General features: G+C 30.5%; 1 protein-coding gene across 2 annotated transcripts in view; it reads right to left on the bottom strand.

The window, feature by feature from the left end:
* Positions 1-1,598: 1,598 nt before the first annotated feature.
* The window catches only part of LOC113378636 (glutamate synthase [NADH], amyloplastic), a 38,862-nt gene continuing 21,065 nt past the window's right edge, over positions 1,599-19,395 (bottom strand). Inside the window, exons 4-41 of one of the 2 annotated variants that reach the window (XM_026619193.1) lie at positions 16,889-17,055; positions 16,599-16,681; positions 16,292-16,524; positions 15,368-15,572; positions 14,886-15,030; positions 14,551-14,672; positions 14,357-14,479; positions 13,964-13,966; positions 12,578-12,759; positions 11,794-11,922; positions 11,531-11,687; positions 11,021-11,303; positions 10,802-10,944; positions 9,403-9,576; positions 9,012-9,286; positions 8,813-8,943; positions 8,546-8,695; positions 8,270-8,478; positions 8,060-8,205; positions 7,887-7,996; positions 7,678-7,811; positions 7,405-7,590; positions 6,181-6,329; positions 5,961-6,097; positions 5,680-5,864; positions 5,514-5,604; positions 5,308-5,449; positions 5,070-5,238; positions 4,901-5,004; positions 4,709-4,831; positions 4,456-4,598; positions 4,205-4,341; positions 3,817-4,091; positions 3,567-3,742; positions 3,166-3,396; positions 2,828-2,998; positions 2,467-2,550; positions 1,599-2,405 (exon numbers count right to left, since the gene is read on the bottom strand). In XM_026619193.1, coding sequence (XP_026474978.1) covers positions 2,263-2,405; positions 2,467-2,550; positions 2,828-2,998; positions 3,166-3,396; positions 3,567-3,742; positions 3,817-4,091; positions 4,205-4,341; positions 4,456-4,598; positions 4,709-4,831; positions 4,901-5,004; positions 5,070-5,238; positions 5,308-5,449; positions 5,514-5,604; positions 5,680-5,864; positions 5,961-6,097; positions 6,181-6,329; positions 7,405-7,590; positions 7,678-7,811; positions 7,887-7,996; positions 8,060-8,205; positions 8,270-8,478; positions 8,546-8,695; positions 8,813-8,943; positions 9,012-9,286; positions 9,403-9,576; positions 10,802-10,944; positions 11,021-11,303; positions 11,531-11,687; positions 11,794-11,922; positions 12,578-12,759; positions 13,964-13,966; positions 14,357-14,479; positions 14,551-14,672; positions 14,886-15,030; positions 15,368-15,572; positions 16,292-16,524; positions 16,599-16,681; positions 16,889-17,055 — 5,950 coding nt within the window. In that variant the 3' untranslated portion in view covers positions 1,599-2,262. The remainder of the gene's footprint in view (positions 2,406-2,466; positions 2,551-2,827; positions 2,999-3,165; positions 3,397-3,566; positions 3,743-3,816; positions 4,092-4,204; positions 4,342-4,455; positions 4,599-4,708; positions 4,832-4,900; positions 5,005-5,069; positions 5,239-5,307; positions 5,450-5,513; positions 5,605-5,679; positions 5,865-5,960; positions 6,098-6,180; positions 6,330-7,404; positions 7,591-7,677; positions 7,812-7,886; positions 7,997-8,059; positions 8,206-8,269; positions 8,479-8,545; positions 8,696-8,812; positions 8,944-9,011; positions 9,287-9,402; positions 9,577-10,801; positions 10,945-11,020; positions 11,304-11,530; positions 11,688-11,793; positions 11,923-12,577; positions 12,760-13,963; positions 13,967-14,356; positions 14,480-14,550; positions 14,673-14,885; positions 15,031-15,367; positions 15,573-16,291; positions 16,525-16,598; positions 16,682-16,888; positions 17,056-19,395) is intronic. The other variant, XM_026619194.1, reaches the window with a different exon arrangement.

Raw genomic sequence — 19,395 nt, 5'->3', positions numbered from 1 at the left:
CAATTTTAATGAAGGACAAAGACTAATAAAACTGGATGACTTCATTAAATACGCAGTTTAAATTTTTTTTTTTGAAATTTTTTTTTAAATTTTCGTCGTAAGATTGATGCCCGAGAACATTTGATTATATGAATATTAGGGCGGTTCGATTTGTATGGGTAAAAAAAAAATCACATAGGCACATATGATTTTCGTATAAGGGGGCGTCCATTAATCACGTGAGGTTTTTAGGGGGAGGGGGGGTTTGACAAAAAATCACGAAACATCACGTGGGGGAGGGGGGGTATGGTAAGATATCACGTGTATTTATTTATTAACTGATTTTTTAAAAAAAAAATTCAAACATTTAAAAAAAAGTATCAAAAATTTTAGTTTTTTCACGTATCTAAAAATACACGTGATGTTTGGTGGGGGAGGGGGGGTTAATTTCGAATATCACCAAGTATCACCAAGGGGGAGGGGGGGTCCAAAAATCCTTAAAAACTAGCTCACGTGATTAATGGACGCCCCCTAAGGGATCAAAATAAGACACTTTGCCGAAGAAATCATATCTAAAATGAATGATGTCTCGTGCATTCACCCAAAGATTGGGTCAAATTTTAAAAAACCCTGTTTTGGCTCATTTAGAGCGCCTCAATAATGTCAAAATGTATGACCGACCCCTAGTAACTTTGGAAGGCCGATCTACCCATGGCCATGGTTCACCCCCTAGGACTTCCCTTTAGAGGTCCCCCGTACAAGCAGAGAGTGGTGGATTAGGATTTCCGCGACCGTTTCCGAAAAAACCTCGACGAAAGGTCAAATTTTGACTCATACAAACACGCATACTTTTTCTAATTTTGGTCTCGCTTCAAAATTTAGATTTTATTGTTATTTACTACCCATGTGAGACGTGCGCTTTTAAATTTTCCAAGCTTCTTGTTTTATCCTATATGAATCATTTTGAAGAAAAAATATCATTAAAGAATAAAATTTAAATAAAAACTAAATAAGAATTTACATATATTGATTCGCTATTGTTCAAAATTTTAAGTCAACAGAACTTTAATATTTCTGCAAAAAAAATTATAATGAATTTGATTTTCTTTTTTAACATTACACAACAATAAAATATTAATGTCGCACCCACGAATAATAAGGTTTATTAGAAAATGAATTACGTTATATTTCACAGAAAATAATCTATAATATTCTAAGGAAAAAATCAGGATCAAACCTTAAAATAAATTGTCGTGTCATTTTATAGGGTTCAAAATTTAGACACTGAAAAATTTGACGCCCTAGACCGTAATCCAACCCTGATGCCAGAAAGTAGCATAAAATAATTACAGTATAAAAATAAAAAATTAAAACTTTTGGTAATGTTCATAAAATATATTTCATAATGGAACATGAGTTTTAATTATAACCATTTGATTCAACATCCAATGTTTGAAAAACTACTCACAATTATCAGTCTACATTTATAATCATTTATATAAAATATATTAAAACTAATTTTCTAGCCAAGCCAGTTTCAGAACGGGCAACAAAATATATAACAATAAAAATTAATTTACATGAACTCCATAGACAACATAACTATTAAGAATGTGGTATTTGATCTAAACTAAGAAACTATACTGAAAATACTCATTGTACTATGGGATTCATTTTAAAATATCAAAATTAATATTAAACGTTGTACTGGTATGTAAGTACATCACAGATTTTTTTTTTCAATATATATCTCAGTGGAGAGAAATTTATCCAACAAATTGTAATTTTGCTCATACCAGTGAAATATGTTTATTAGCCCAACTTGGCTTCAAATAATATAATTTTTTTAAACCTTATTCACATATTTATTATCACTGTACGACTTTTTCAATGCGCGCTCGAACGAAATTATGAACGAGTTTTAAAAATATTTTTAGCAGCTCTTACAGTGTTGGTATTTGTAAATGATGATATTTATAAATTTCAACAGATACTTGAAGTACACAGTCAATAAAATATCACAATATATCACAAACAGATTAAATTGCAACAACGTGTAGCTGCGCACGCTTGCAAAAGTCTACTACTGGAAAATTAATATGCCCGTTATGCAATTTCACTATATCTTTTATACTGGATCACAGCAGCATTAAAGACCGTTTATTTTATGGAAAACAATTATCCAAGGTATTTATATTATCCAAGAAAACAATGTGTAAAGATCCGTCGTTATTACTGAAAAAGAACACGAAAAAATTCCATTAGTTCTATGTAGGAATAAGTTTAGCCTTGTGGACAAGGGTGTACTACGCCACCCAATCCCGGTAGCGAGCTAGGCTTTCCGTTTAAATAAGCGTCGACTTGTTTAGCGGCCTGTCTGCCTTCAGTTATAGCCCAAACGACCAAAGACTGACCTCGTCTACAATCTAAAAATTAATTTTATAGATCGTGATCAAGAATATTAAAAAACCTATTTATAAAACGTACCCCCAGCCGCAAATACTTTTTCCATCGAAGTTCCGTAAATACCATTCACAGTGGCGACATTGCCCCGATTATCCAGAGGTAGGGCTGTATAATTAGAAATCATTTTTACAATTAATGATAATAAAATGAAGATTTTCATAGTTTCCGTAAAACCCTTAGCATATGCATGTAACATGTGAATTACTACTCAAATAAAATAACTAACAATAAAACGATAATGAACATAGCATTTGGATTGATTCAAATTAGATCAGATTCTGGAATAGCCACTTCACTTAATTCACATAAAGGCATTATAAAAAAAAACATAAAAATCAGAAATTATGAGTAAACATATTTAGTTGAGATTACAATTACTTACATATCTCATTGGCAATGTACTTCTCAGGACCCAAAAATCCCATTGCCAGAAGCACAAGATCAGCTTTGTGTAATTTTTCAGAGCCAGATATTTCATTCATTTTCCATTGACCATTTTCATTACGTGTCCACTCTACATTCACACTTCGCACAGCAGTAATATTTCCATTACCTAAGCAAAAACCCAGAGAAAATATTTTAAATGCATTTGTTATAAAAAATTAAACAAACAGTTATGAATAGCATTGAATGTAAGCTTAGTTCGTAAATTTATTTTACAAACTTCAATCCCAATTCAATTGGATTAATACAAGATATCTCTTATCCATCAAAACCCACCATCATCAATAAATTCTTTCGTCAAAGTATTATACTGCCTTGGATCATTTCCAAATTTAACTTTAACTTCCTCATGGCCATAATCAACACGGAAGACTTTAGGCCATTGGGGCCATGGATTATCTGAAGCACGACCAGCAGGTGGTTCAGGTAAAATTTCGAATGTTACAATACTTGCAGCATCTTGGCGAAGCGAAGTAGCAATGCAATCGCAGCCTGTATCACCTCCCCCTAAAACAAAAATGTTCAATTTCAGTCACACAAAATTTGATTCTGTGTATTTTAACATTTTAAGAATATTAGCAAAATATAGATATTATTTCCAAGTATTATGTACGAAATGAAATGAGGTAACTTTCATTTGCAGGAACCAGATATTTGAAAATCAAGTTAAAACCTACCAATAATGATGACATTTTTGCCTTTAGCACTGATGTTATTAACCTGGGGATTAATAAGTCGTTTTTGACCTGATTCTAAAAATTCCATTGCAAAATGTATTCCCTTCAGGTCTCGGTTTTTCAATGGCAAGTCTCTAGGCCAGGTAGCGCCAGTCGTTAAAACAACCGCGTCAAATCTAAAATATTTTATATTTGCTGTAAAAAAAATTAAATGTATATTTATCTACTATCTTTAATTAAAGAAACTCACTCATTTATAACATCTGTAATAGGCAATGTTTTCCCCACATTAACATTAGTTTTGAAAACAATTCCTTCTTCAGCCATAAGATCAATTCGCCTCTGCACAACAGCTTTACTTAATTTCATAGTTGGAATGCCATATTGTAATAAGCCTCCTATGCGGTCATTCCTTTCAAAAACAGTTACATAATGTCCTGCTTTGTTTAGTTGTGCTGCAGCTGCAAGACCGGATGGTCCACTTCCAATTATGGCCACTTTCTTACCTGTACGGTATAACGGAATCTACAAACAGGATAGTAATTAAAAAATGTTAAATATTGATTTCAAAATGTTAGCTGATATTTGGATAATACTAATTAAAATATATACTATAATTAAATATTTATATTACATACTTGTGGTTTGATCCAACCATTTTCAAAAGCATGATCAATAATTGCGCATTCAATGTTCTTAATGGTAACTGGAGGTTCCGATATTCCTAAAACACATGCTCCTTCACAAGGTGCCGGACATACACGACCAGTAAATTCTATACATACAAGTATCATTTAAATATAATAAAAAATTTATAATAATATATTACTTATATATATTATATATTTATAATAAAATATAAAATATCATTATATATAATAAATCTTACCCGGAAAGTTATTTGTTTGTAGCAGTTGATTTAAAGCTTCTTTCCAATTATCTTGGAACACTAAATCATTCCACTTCGGAATAATATTTCCGAGTGGACATCCATGACTAGACTGACAGAATGGAACTCCACATTCCATACACCTACAATTGAAAGAATATTCTATAAAATATAACTAATTGATAATTATTACAGCAATTGATAAGTGTTTAAATAAACACAAATATATTAATGCTGCAGGATGCTCAAATACCTTGCTGCCTGCTTTTTAAGACCTTTCCGTACATGCTTAAAATTGTATACTTCTGTATAATCTTGTTGTCTCTCACTTGCATCGCGGTACATTTTAGATTCTCGTTTATATTTTATAAAACCACTGTAAAAAAATTTGCATTCAAAATAATAAGAATAAAAACAAAATTTTAAGAAGCGTTTTAATATTCACCGTGTTTTATCTAAAATTTGCTCCAATTTTTTGCCTTGTAGTTCTTCATCAGCTATAGTTTCTTCAATATCCATAACTTTTGGTTCACATTTATTTTTAATCGACTGAAATTGTATGAAATTTATTAAAGAAGTGCGAAACTGAAGTATGACATAATGGTAAACCTTACCACAGTTCCATTTCCGTTAGAGGTACCATTAAGGCCATTTGCTTTTTCTACAATATTAGATGTAGCTGCCATCTGTTTTAGTACTTTCTGATATTCATAAGGAAATACTTTAACAAATTTTTTAGATTCCACATCCCAATTATCCAAAACATATTGCGCAATTGATGATCTATAATTATAATTAAAATTATGTATCATAAGACAGTAACTAGTGCAGAATGGTCATATAATTATATACCCTGTAGCTTCAATAAATTCTTTCAACAAATTTTGTAAAAGAACTTTGTCATCATCAAGTTCAAGAGGTAATAATTCAACCATCTCTTTATTAACTTTGCCAGGAAATAAACCATCCACATCCAATACGTAAGCAATACCACCTAAACATACATAAAACATACTTATTGAAAGATGTTCAACAATTGTAAATTATATTGAATGTACCAGACATTCCAGCAGCAAAGTTTCTTCCTGTTAGTCCCAAAATAACAACTGTACCTCCAGTCATATACTCACAACCGTGGTCACCCACACCCTATAAAGAAAAAAACATAAGAAAATTTTAAATTAAAGTACATTAAGGGCATTATGTATTAAAATAGAAATAAACCTCTACAACAGCTGTAACTCCAGAATTACGAACACAAAATCTTTCAGCAGCAATTCCTCTAAACAAAGCCTTGCCTTTAGTTGCCCCATATAAACAAACATTACCAACAATTACATTTAAATGTGATTCAAATGAAGATTTGATGGGAGGATAAATCACAATAGTACCACCAGATAGACCTTTACCTGCAAGCACAAAATAAAAATAAATTACATAAAACAGGCTTAATATATTTAATTTAATATACTATTAGCATAATATAATAAATTTTCTTGACATACCAACATAGTCATTAGCATCACCCTCCAGGGTACATTTCACACCAGTAACTAAAAATGCACAGAAACTTTGACCAGCAGATCCTTGAAGCTTAATATCAATGGATCTATCAGCAGGTAAACCTTCTTCGCCATACAAGCTACAAAATCACAAAATAAATTAATATAATTAAGATTAGAGAAAATCAATATATAATTGCAATGCAAACAATAATTTCCCTACCAAGCAATTTCATAGCTTAAAGTAGAACCAAACGCTCTGCATTCATTGTTTATAATCATGGTGATTTCTATATGCTTCTGTTCACCACTGATTACACTTTGAGCTTGCTCAATTAACTTGTTATCTAATCTCTTTTCTAATTGGAAGTCCTATGATACAATAAACAAATATTAATGAAATTGAACCACACTTAATCTATAATAATAATAAATATCGAATTTTAATTTATGGGCATTGAATTTTATTAACACTTAACATTTACATGATCATGAAGGTGGATGTTTACACACTTAAATAATACTAAAAGGTTTAATAAAAATGATTATAAAACCGTAAATGTAATTCATTTAATAAAGTTATTTTGTTAAGTTTTTCTATTTTTTCTTAATAATTCAAGGGGTTAGGGGTACTAAGAGGCACAAAAAAATGAAAAAAATAGTAATATGGCATTTTAAACAATGTTTTGACTTGAAGTAAAAAAAATCTATATATATATATATATATATATATATATATATATATATATATATATATATATATATAGATAGTTTTTTCGACGTTGAAACATATATATATTATATATATATATATATATATATATATATATTTATAATTGTCATTAGGTTAATCATAGAGTTGTTCATAAACATAACAGATATTATTTTAATTAGATTATAGTATTGTGATAAAAATAATAATTGTATTTACTTAAATTGTAAATATTGAATTTGAATAAAGTATCTATCTATATTTATAGATAAAAAGTTAGTTTTGGGCATATTTTCCACACTAGGTAGTTGAAGCTCTTGACTCATTATTATTCTGATCGAGTCCAGCTAGAAATCTTGAAAGTAAATTATCATTACTGAGATCATCGTAAATCGGTTCAATAGCTTTTAAAACATCAGGAGGAATGAGAGAATAATATTGAGTATGAGTATCAAGCTCTCCACTTACTTCAGCGCGCTGGTAAAAATTGAATAACTCAAATTAATTATTGGATCAACTTGAAATTTTCTGAGAATTTTCAAGATATTACTCTTGAAGTAAATGCAAAAAAATAAAAATTGATTTTTTACAAATTCTAAGTACCCCTAACCCCTTAAAAAAACTAGACGCAAATAGAACAGATTTGACCCGTTCATTAAGTGTTAAATAGAAGTAACAAAACTAATTGTGAGTTTGGAATCTTATGTCTGAATAATACTAGTTATTCAACTGCACCTGTACTTTGGATCCACCAACAATTTGTACTCCAGGCCTCATTTCCAAAGCATTCTTCAGTAAGAGATCTAAATTCAACAATGAAGCTTTATAATTGTTATTGGCTTTCATTGGTCGTAACAAATCAGTTCTGCCAACAAGATCTTGGAATTTACGAATTCCTAAACTGGCCATTACTGTACGAATCTAAAAAACAAAACATAACATATTATGAACAAGCTAGTACTATGCAAAATTCTTTAATTATACTATATAATCATTTTTATATCGTACCTCTTCTGCTAACATAAACAAATAATTGACAACATGTTCAGGTTTTCCAGCAAACTTAGCTCGTAGTACTGGATCTTGAGTTGCTATACCAACAGGGCATGTGTTCAGATGGCATTTGCGCATCATGGTGCAACCTAAACAAAATGGAATTAAAATAATTATTAATAATGAAAATAAGATTAAAATAATTATTACATATATATTTTTACCCATCACTATAAGTGGAGCTGTACTGAATCCGAATTCATCGGCTCCGAGCAAGGCAGCAACAACAACATCAAAAGCGGTCCTCAACTGACCATCTGCTTGGACAACAACTCTAAGAAAATATTATCTTTTAAAAAATACTTTAATTTTAAGATTTTATTTTAAGTCAATATACCTTGATCGTAAATTATTTAGTACCAATACTTGATGCGTCTCCGCGATTCCAAGTTCCCATGGTAGGCCTGCTGATTTAATACCTGTCCATGAACTGGCGCCGGTGCCACCATCATGACCTGATATTACAATATGTTCTGCTTTACCCTAAAATAATAATGTTATTAAATGTGTTTGAAATATCTTCTAACTGCTTTTAATAAATAATTACCTTTGCAACACCAGAAGCTACGACTCCAACACCAACTTCAGAAACCAATTTAACTGAAATACGAGCTTTAGGATTTGCACATTTTAAATCGTAAATCAATTCGGCCAAATCTTCAATAGAATAGATATCATGATGGGGTGGCGGCGAAATTAATCCAACACCAGCAACGGAATGCCTAGTTTTTGCAATATCGGCTGTGACTTTGTAGCCTATATCAAAATATATTAAATTAAAATTTGATTCATATTATAAATATACCAAAAAACGAAATATTACCTGGCAGTTCACCACCTTCTCCTGGTTTAGCACCTTGCGCCATCTTAATTTGTAAATCATCGGCATGCGCCAAGTAGCTAGCGGTGACCCCAAATCTACCAGAAGCAACTTGTTTGATAGCTGACCGCTTGTTAGCGCCATGAGGTTGATCTGAAATATGAATGAAATTAAATTCAAATAGAAAATATTGTATTTCATATCCCACATTAATTTTGTATGTGAAATATTGAAATATGTTAAAAATATTATGTGACACTGTAAACCTACTCAAGTATCTATCAGCATTTTCACCACCTTCTCCCGTATTGCTCTTTCCTCCAATGCTATTCATAGCTATGGCCAATGAGCTATGTGCCTCAATGCTGATGCTACCAAAACTCATCGCACCGGTAGCAAATCTAAGAACAATTCTCTTATATCAATTGATCAACTGTGTAATGGCATTAACTATAAGTGCATCATTTACCTCTTCACTATTTCACTTGCTGGTTCTACCTCTTCCAAAGGAACTGGACTATCACTTTTAACCAACTCCAATTGACCTCTTAATGTACAATCTCTAACAGATTTCATAGTAGAGTCTCTGAAGTTTTCATAAGCATTTTTGTTTTTGTTAATTGCTGCCTCTTGCAAACTTGCAATGGAAGCAGGTTCATTGATATGTGCTTCCCCACCAGCTCGCCAATGGAAATTACCAGGGTTAAGTAGAATCGAAGTATCAGGGCTGCTAATACCAAATGCCTGCAAATCAAATTTTAAAAGTTAAAAGATTACTACACGAAGTTTATATTAATTTGTTAATAATTATATTTAAGTAATTGTTTCTAGTTTAATATTTATGAGTTGTTCAATCTTACTATTTGGTGACGGAAGAAACCATCTTGTCCAAGAACTTCAAAGTTCACTCCGCCAATTCTGCTTTGTGTTCCCTTAAAACATCTATCAATGACTTCCTGCCCTAAACCTACAGCTTCAAAAATTTGCGCACTCTTGTATGATTGCAAGGTACTTATTCCCATCTTAGCCATAACCTGCAGATGAAAGAACGACATTTATAAATCTAATCAAGACAGAGTGAATTTAAATATTAATTGATATTGAAACATTATGTAAAAAAAAAAATATTTGAAAAGTTAATGCCAAAATTTATTTAAAAAAAAAAAATAGGTGCCGCAAGAAGATGTCTTAATTAGTTTCTTTTAATCATAAGGGTTTTATTAACTTCCCGTAGGGCAAGTTATAGTAATCGCAAAAAATCGAAAATGAAAATTTTTATATATCTTTACGTTTCAAAGCCTTTTGAACATTTTGGCATACCTTAGAAAAAATGGATGTATGTGTGTGTGTGTGCGTTTATGTATGTGTGTGCCGATACAAATTTTCGTCGACGATTTCGGGAACAGAGATGAAGCGATTTGAATAATTCAAAAAACATTCGATTCGTATTGATAAGAAGATGTGGTGATTAGTTTTTGGCGAAAGCAGGTCTAGCCATTGCGATGATACGGGGCAAAAAGTGCCAAAAATGGTAGCTCGGTTTTTAAGAGAACGGAGCGTCCGATTTTAATAATTCAAAAAACATTTTACTTGTATTGACAAGATGAAGAATTGATCAAATTTTCATGAAGGCAGGTCTAGCGGTTTCCGAGATCTAGTGAAAAAATAAAAGAAATGCCATTTGGCGGTCAAAAATGATTATTAGACATATACACATCAAATTATCAGATATTTTACAGAAATTTTAATAATAAGTATGAATTTTGTTTACATTCCTATAGGTTCCGTACCAATGTTTATCCGTTAGAAAGCGACGCGGCGCTTACGCGCTTTGACATTTCGTCTCTATGCAGTTAAAGCAGTACGATTGCTTTGAAAAAAAGTTCAGAATTTCCAAAATATGTCAAAATGAAGAAAAAAGTAATTTCAAAAGAAAGTAATTTTTTGTCAAATTTATAGTTTCTCAAAAATCGAATTTGTTCAAATTTTTTCAACAATGTTAATCTTTTTAAAAAAATAATCATTTTTGGTACGGGAAGTTCCAGCAATTTGCCTTAAGGCACGATGCCATGCGCCCCACTAGTTGACATACTGTTTATCTAAATATGGCAAGAGGTTGTATCCGAATCCCATCTATAATGAATATTTAGTGTGGTCATCAGTATGTTTCAAATAGGACTTAGTAATCTAACAGGGATATAAAAACTTTTTTGAAATAAAATGATTAAAAGAAAAAATTACATGAAAACCATAATGTACCTTTGCTATCCCAGTTTCAATAGCGTTGGAATAAGCATTGTATATAATATGATCAGTTAGCTCAGCATCCAACACACCTTCTTGGCGAAGATCAGATGCCAATTCAAAAACTAAATATGGGCAAATTGCATCTGCTCCATATCCTGCAATACGGTTTGCAAAATGATTGATAATCTGACTGGCATAACTATATAAAAAGTACTAAATATAGGATATTACCTAATAAAACACAAATATGATGAACCTCTCTGGCCTCTGCCGTTTCGACTATCAGTCCCACTTTCATTCTATGCCTTGACTCAATTAAGTGATGATGCAATACTCCTAAAGCTAGTAGTGAACTTACAGGAACTCTTTTTGGACCTGCCATGCGATCAGATAGTACTATCAGTTGATAACCTTGCTCCGCAGCATTTTGTCCATCCAAACAAACTTGTGATAAAGCCTGTAATAATCCTTTTGGCCCCAGTGCTACGTCATGAGTGATATCTAACACCTTTGTCTGTTTGAGACAAAAAATTCAAAGAAAAAATTACAATAACATAATAGAAAAATAAGCTTCAAAGCAGAAATTATATGTTATTAAAAAGAAATTCAGATCAATACTTACACATTGTATTTATTTCTGAAAAACAAGTATTTTATTGAATGTTTGAAAGTAGAAATAAATCTTGATGTATGGAGGTGTATGATCAAAACTACAATAAAGTTAATTATAAAATTTTATACCTTCCACCCACGATACTGAGTGCGCTTCAAGATTGTCAAGTCGGAGACACTTAGAATTGGATGAGGCAACAAAAGCCTGTGAACTTGTTTAGCACTAGGATTCAAAATATTTGCTTCGGGTCCAATTGGACACATCAGTGACATAACTATTTTCTCCCTAAAATAGTTTAATAAAATATCAATTTTTATGTTCTTTTCATTATTGAACCTAAACAAGATTTCCGCTCAATTAGAAAAGGTTTAATATTTTTAATGAATCTTACCTGAACGGATCTATTGGTGGATTGGTGACTTGAGCAAACAATTGCTTGAAGTAATCATAGGGCAAAGGCTGGAACCGTGAGAGACAGGCTAAAGGCGCGTCATTACCCATGCTGCCGAGAGCTTCTTTCCTGAAAGTCAAAATAGTAATATCATAAAAAGTTTATTAATTCATTAAAAATCTTTTATAACTTAAATGTTGTTACCGTCTGGTTATACTTTCATCTGCACGAATAAGCTTCGCAATATAATCATCATCGGTTTGTGAATCTATAATCAAAAGTCATAGACAAGCAACACGATAAGCATTTAAGCTCGGGCGATACAAATAGATATAAGAATCAAGACAAGGTTTGTTCGTTTCTAGAAAAAAGTGCATATGAAAAACTCTAAAGTAAATGATTTTGTAAAAATGGCAAAAATCTTTGTTAGGAGTAATAAAGAATAATGTAACAAAGAATTTGTAAACACATGTACAAATGAACGAGTCCAGCAATGATTACATGACGAGACTGATTTAGTTAAGTATCGAGAAGTTAATTAAACAATTTAACATAACAAATATTTTCAAAACATAAAGCAGTCAAGCTATTTATATGAAAGTCAAACATTAAAAAGAAAGGATGTTAATTATTATGAATAAGTCTTAAAATGAACACTTCCCGCAAAATGACTTCGAAAGGAACAAACCTTCTTTAATCAAATGATATGAGTATTGAAGTACATACTTTATGAAGCCCAAGGGATGACGTTAACTCAAGAAGATCGAGAGATTAAATGACTTACTTATTTTTGATCATAGGTAACAACAGCATATTTATTGTTTCTGTTGTATATCCAAACATTGACAATCGTTTATCTGCAAATCCATGTTTTGCATCTCCATTAGATATTCCATTGCTAATAGTTCCATTAATATTACCATTCCTGGATAATAAATCTGCTTTACGTATGTCTTCTAAAGATATCTAAAGGACAAATGCCAAAAACATCGGTTTAAAATCAGCTTTCTTTCATTTTACTAATCAAATAAGCAAATAGGGTAACAACTAAAGAATCGAATTTAATGAAGAACAAAGACATTTCTATTGAGAGAATATTAGTCTGATGCAGGATTAAAAAATAATGAAATTCTAATCAACGAGAACTCAGAGAAAGTATTTCTCTGTTCGTAATATTAAAAAAACAATTTTCGTTTCACAGACATTTTATGAAACAGTCAACTGATATTTCGTTCACAATAATTGGTTGTTGATAAGTCCGTGTGTGAATTATTCAATTTTCCGCCAGTTTCATTATTATTTGGTCGAACATCAGCCTAATATGATATCAGATGCATTTCCCCAGTAGTATCGTTTTTCATAATAAAGAAATAATTCATTTATATTAAAAAAAAAACAGTTGATTTAATAGATCATGCATATTTTATAATTTTATTTCACTTAAGATAAAAAGTTGGAGTAAATACATTCGATATAAGGAGAAAGCAAATTAAGAAGAAACACAGATTTTAAAAAAATTGTTAAAAAAAACGTTAATAAACTTATAAAAAAACTAGTTTTAAAATTCAAGAAAACGTCTAATGACTAAACGACATAAAAGCGGCAACATTCATCAATTTGACAAAGGCATATTTAAAACAGATTTATGTAGATTGAAAATATTTATCTACTTTATTAAAAAAAAGTTGCAAGGATAAGGAAAACATTTATTTATTAGTAGCATCAAGTTAGTCAGAAAAACTGAAATTAATTTAAGTTAAGTTTAAAATTAAATTAAGTTTTAGTGTTGGTGCACAGAATTCGAATTAAATTAACGACACAATAATAAGACCACTTTTAATAAATTTAAGAACAAAGTAATATTATACAAATACCAATTTAAAACGGACTCCCCTTATGCCACTGAAACTCAGTAAAAGACCAAAACAAATAACTGATTTCTAAATGTTATTATACAGAATTAACTCTTTTTATATTCAACTATTATGAATGTAACAATTGAATAGAAAATAGTAAAATCGAAAAATGAAACACTTGAAAAGATGTTTATCCTATATTACAGAAAATAACCATATTATATAAATAAACAGTTAACAACACACAAAGAAAAAACGAAGAAAGGCGGCCACATATATCGGCAATACCTAAATTGTACTACAAGATCACTTACCATCTATTTTCGGGAATGCAATATGAAATATAAAAAAAAAACGTTAGTGAAGTATTCAATAATATCATCGTAGAGCAAACAACCCTATTTTAAGTATATTAATTTGCATATATATAACAAAGTAATCGGTTAATTATAAAATTCACTTCATAATCAACATAAAATGGCAAAAATATAAAATAATGTAAATTTAAGAATCAGTAATATAAAATTAATACTAAAACTTGCTCAGCGCATGCGTCAGTTCTTCTAAGTCATAAATGCACTTTGAGATTAATTTGAGGTATTAAATACGTTAATACAAATAATTCAATTAAACAATTGTCTTGAAATACAAAAAAATATATAATGTATATATATATATATAACGTATATAATAGTTAATTTATTTACCTGTTCTTGCAACCATTGGGAATGCGGCCTGCTTCGAGCTATTTTAGATTTCAATTCGACATCCTGAATCAGGCTCTTTTCAAGTGTATCAACCAGTAACATTCTTCCTGGTTTTAAGCGGCTCTAAAACAAAAAGGCAATATGATTTCATTGATTTTAGTTTCTATATCTCAAGACTCGTTTACATAACGTACTTTCAAAATTATATTTTCGGGTTCGGTATCGTAGACGCCAACTTCAGAAGCCATTACCAGTATATTATCTTTAGTCACATAAAATCTTGATGGTCTCAAACCGTTACGATCGAGAACAGCACCTATGGATAATATATATATTCAAAATTGATCGTACGGAAATAATTTTGGTAAAATTATCACATAAATGTTATCAGTTACTAGTTCTTCTACACTGAAAGATTTCTAGTTTCGGGATAAAGTCATCACAATATAAAATAATTTATCAAAACATGTTCCAACAACTTGAAGATCATTATGTTACAAATCTAAAAATATTTACAATTCACACTCACCAATATATCGACCATCAGTAAATGAAATAAGCGCAGGTCCATCCCAAGGCTCCATAACGCACGCTGCCCAATGGTAGTAGTCGCGTTTTTCTTGAGGCATCGTTTTATCGTTTTGCCATGCTTCCGGCACCATTGTCATGACGGCCTAAAAATAAGTCAAACAATGATTAAAATTATATTCATTATGTAAATGATTAAACTATGTAATTCTAGAGCATCAGTATCTTTTTTCAGCATATGCAGCTCTGTTTCGGGATAAATAATCATCATTTTATCTAACTTATAATTAAGAAGTTAGAAAGTATTTTTTTACTTATGTTCGTTTTCTTCATAAAGTTTCTAACCCTTCACATTTAGCAAACTTTCCAATTTGAAACACAGTAAAAAATAACGATCTAACAAAAATCCAGTTGATAATAAAAAATTACTTATTTATTCATATGTAAACTTATATACTATTTGAGATGAATTGTTTCTCTTACCTCTGGCAGAGAACGGTTACCAGCCATAACCAAGAACTCTAAAACGCAATCTGCAGATCCAGAATCTGAAAGATTTGGTTCTACAACTGGATAAAGTTTTTTCAAATCTTCACCAAAAACTTCGCTTTTCATGACACCTTCGCGGGCCTTCATAAAGTTTACGTTTCCCCGCAAAGTGTTAATTTCCCCATTGTGAGCCAGTACCCTATAACCAAAATAAAACCAAAATCGTTTTAGATCAAGTAGTTCCAGATAAAAATATTCAAATGTAAGTCGTATGTCGTCCGAAAAAAGTAGCGACATAAGCTATATAATATATTAGTACAATATTGACGATATTACATAAATATTCTAATTTCCATTAGTATCATTTTGAAAGGATCATAATATATCTATACATGGAACATGTATGCAATGCGTGATAAATTTTCTGCAATAAAATATATATTTTAATTTTAGAAAAATGAGACAAAAGTGGGGCGGCATTTTCATCAGTACCCCAGGGCGCCAAATTTCAAAATCCGACCCTGGATACAATGTTTCTACGGTACACATCATGAGTCTAATAATTTGTTCTTTTTAAATGCCAGAAATAGCTTCATGCTTCAAATGAGCGTCTTTCAGACGATATGCATATTGCATGACATTATATAACCGTTAACTGCGTTCACAATGAACGCAAGTAACTTCTCCTGAATACCGTTAAACACATTAATTATTGAAATACATATGTATGTATGTGACAAAAAAATATTGGAACAGAAACTGATTTTATTTACCAAACAAATTATTGCAAATCCTGTATTAAAATATTTTAAGCACTAAAGCTGATCAAAACTCAAAATATGTGAAATAGTTACATGAAATAAAATTGTGAGAAAAAAATAAATAGACCAGTAATTGGTTTTGGTAAAAATAAATTACCTTAATGGATGTGCTCTTTCCCAAGACGGAAAAGTATTTGTCGAAAATCTAGTATGAACTAAAGCCATATAAGTATCAAACGCTTCATTTGATAGATCATCAAAATATTTCCATAGCTGATCTGAAGTGAATAGTCCTTTATAAACGACTGTGAATAACGATAAACTACAAATATAAAATCTAACTCCTGCAGACGGTATTTCGTGAGTGGCTCTCTTGCGCAACACGAAGACCTGAAAAATAATAATTGGTATCATAGGTGTTGGGTGTTTATTGAAAAAGAACTTTATTACGAGAAAAAACATACCTGCCGCTTTAGATCTTCTTCATTTTGATCACCAGTGACAAATACTTGCCGCATAAAAGGCTCGGATTTTCGTGCAACTTGACCTAAAGAATAATCAGTGAATAACAGATGCCCAAATATTGTAATATATGTGAATCCAATTAAAATATTCAAATTGTAATAAAAAATATACTAGAAGTTATTTTAATTAAATAAATTAATATGAATAAAATGTATCGGTACTTGAATTTGAATACAAAACTTCGACAAAAATAATGTAAAAAATCGAATTTATTGAAATGAAGCAATACCAATTGCACTGGAATCTACCGGAACTGTTCTCCAATGAAAGACCTTGAGCCCTAACTCTTGGGCCAATTTTTCAAACTTCTCTTCACACTTCTCATGATTATCTATGTCGACGTAAATTATTCCGGTAGCATAACGACCGAATTCTGGTAAAAATACCTGGCTCTTGCTAAAACAAAGCGAATATAAAATTATTAATGTAACTAAGATTGTAATATATATTGTTTAATAAATAAAATTTACACAGCCATTTGAAGTATTTTTATCCAAACCAAAATAATTTTTATATTTCGCACATTCTGATTATGCATTTACTCGTTTTAACAGATACATATATAAATCTTTTAAAAAATTAAATTCTCCATTCGGTTCTAAATTTTAGTTAATAATTTGGTGATTCTTACATTTCAAACAGTTCACGATTTTCTTGCATGTGATTCATAGTTCAATTCACAGCCTGGAATTTTCATGATTTTTGAGAATTGACATGATGAATAAGAAATTAGATTGTGCTATTTAGGAATTTTGTATCTCAAAAAAAATCGCTTTCACTAAAAACTAATCAGTGTGATTTCCGATTTGCATTGACATTTCAATTTCAAACTTCACGTCTCTATTATTTGAATTTAATTCATGTAACAAATTTCATTCTACTCCGTATTCTAAAAATGTATTTTATTTATAAGTGGACATCAATAATGAAGAAACGACCCGGTCAATCGTCTCACAAAACAGGAAATCAACCCGAGTCTTTAAAAAGACTTATCAATGGCCTTTAAATTTTTGAAATCGGTTCATCCGTTTTTGAGATAAAGAAAAGACGCGCCCAATAGTCGCGTAACAAAAATTAAACCAACGCGACTCTCTATCAAGATTCATCAAACAAAATATACACATATACTTTATCAAATTTTGATATCAGATTCAAAATGACTGAAAACGAGAAAACAAAATTAGCAAATCGGATTTTCCGACAAAAAAACATGCTTCTTCGGGAAGTTTGTTATTTATGGCTTGAATTTTATATTTTAGAAATCAAAATATGATTACAGAGTTAATTTATTGATAAATATAATCACATTGAAAGGCAAACTGGAACGAGAGATAACAGTAACTGTAATATCTAGAATCCATTGTGAGTATTACGAGTATATAAATAACAACTGCTGCTATAATTAGTTTGTTCACACAAAGCTAATTATAGTTTTGTGTGAAACATAACCAAATAATTTTAGTAATAATTATAATAAAATTATAATAATAATTATTTAATCTATAATAATTGGACCTTTTAATGCAATAATATAAAATACCTATAAATAGGTACATCATTTTCAAACTTTAATTTCATAGAAAAATTTTATAAATAGGAAAACAATAAAACTTTATTATTAGTGTACAAAATAAAATTACAACTTGATTGGAGTATCATTTTTTATCACAGACCCATGAATTATATCATTGACTGATAAGCCAAAGTATAATTAGAACAAAAACAATAGAACATTGAGACGCCAGTGATCGACAGCTGTTATTAATCTGTTTTGAACCTTGACACGGAAATGACTGATATAGATAGAAACTCCACGCATTGGAACATCGATGACGTATTTACATCGACGAAAATATATTGCGAAATGATATCTACAATTTGTTTGTCAGACGATAACGGAATTATTCCATCACAAGCAGTAAATCGATTGTTCATTTCATGTCGAAAAGTCGACGACCGTAGGCTAAATTGACGTAAGCAACGAAAGAAATGTAGCAAGTGTTAAGAATGCAGTTTTTACTATTTTCATTCTACTTACGAAGGTAGTCAATTGGAATGAAATTCCAAATGAATTCACGGGAAATTCCAACCCAAAGTATTAGAAATATCAAAGTATGTGTGAAAAAAATATTTGTCAGTGATATATTATTATCAATTATAATAAGTGACATCAATATATTAATTTAACCTTTTTAAGAAACGTAAGTTTGGATCAAAAATTCTTACAAGTGAAAAATGGTAACTAAATTTCTCTAAAAAAAATTTATAATGCTTTGAACGTTTCGTGTACGAACCTTCGAATCCGTAAGGGTGCATAAACTAACAATAAGTAAATTTTTAGATCGAACCGAATGTAATTTGTTATCGGTGTAAACCTCACGAGTATAAACTCGTACTAACAAAGGAATTGCAAGAAAACATTAGAAATTAGTAATAATCAGAAAAAAATAATAAACTGTAATTAGAAGGTCGATATTAGGGTTTATACAAAAACCGATATTTCAGAAAACCGGTTTTCCAATTGTGAGTTTCCCAAAAAAACGGTTTAGCCGGTTTTCGAATTTTATATAAAAAATCAATTTTTGCTCGAATATTCTGTAATAACAAAAAAAATATCGGCAAATTTATTGTGATTTAAAGCAGTTTTTGGCTAAATTTAATCATTATTCAATTCTAAGAGAGAGTAGAAAACTAATTTATTTTACTTTTAATTAGTAGAACAAAGAAATATTAGTT

The sequence above is a fragment of the Ctenocephalides felis genome, unplaced genomic scaffold, assembly GCF_003426905.1.
Source record: "Ctenocephalides felis isolate EL2017-DRISC unplaced genomic scaffold, ASM342690v1 CF-g0.4_SCAFFOLD_01886, whole genome shotgun sequence".
Classification (NCBI taxonomy): Eukaryota; Metazoa; Arthropoda; class Insecta; order Siphonaptera; family Pulicidae; genus Ctenocephalides; species Ctenocephalides felis.
The sequence above is the reverse complement of the archived record's forward strand: the minus strand, read 5'-3'. Positions and strand labels throughout refer to the sequence as shown.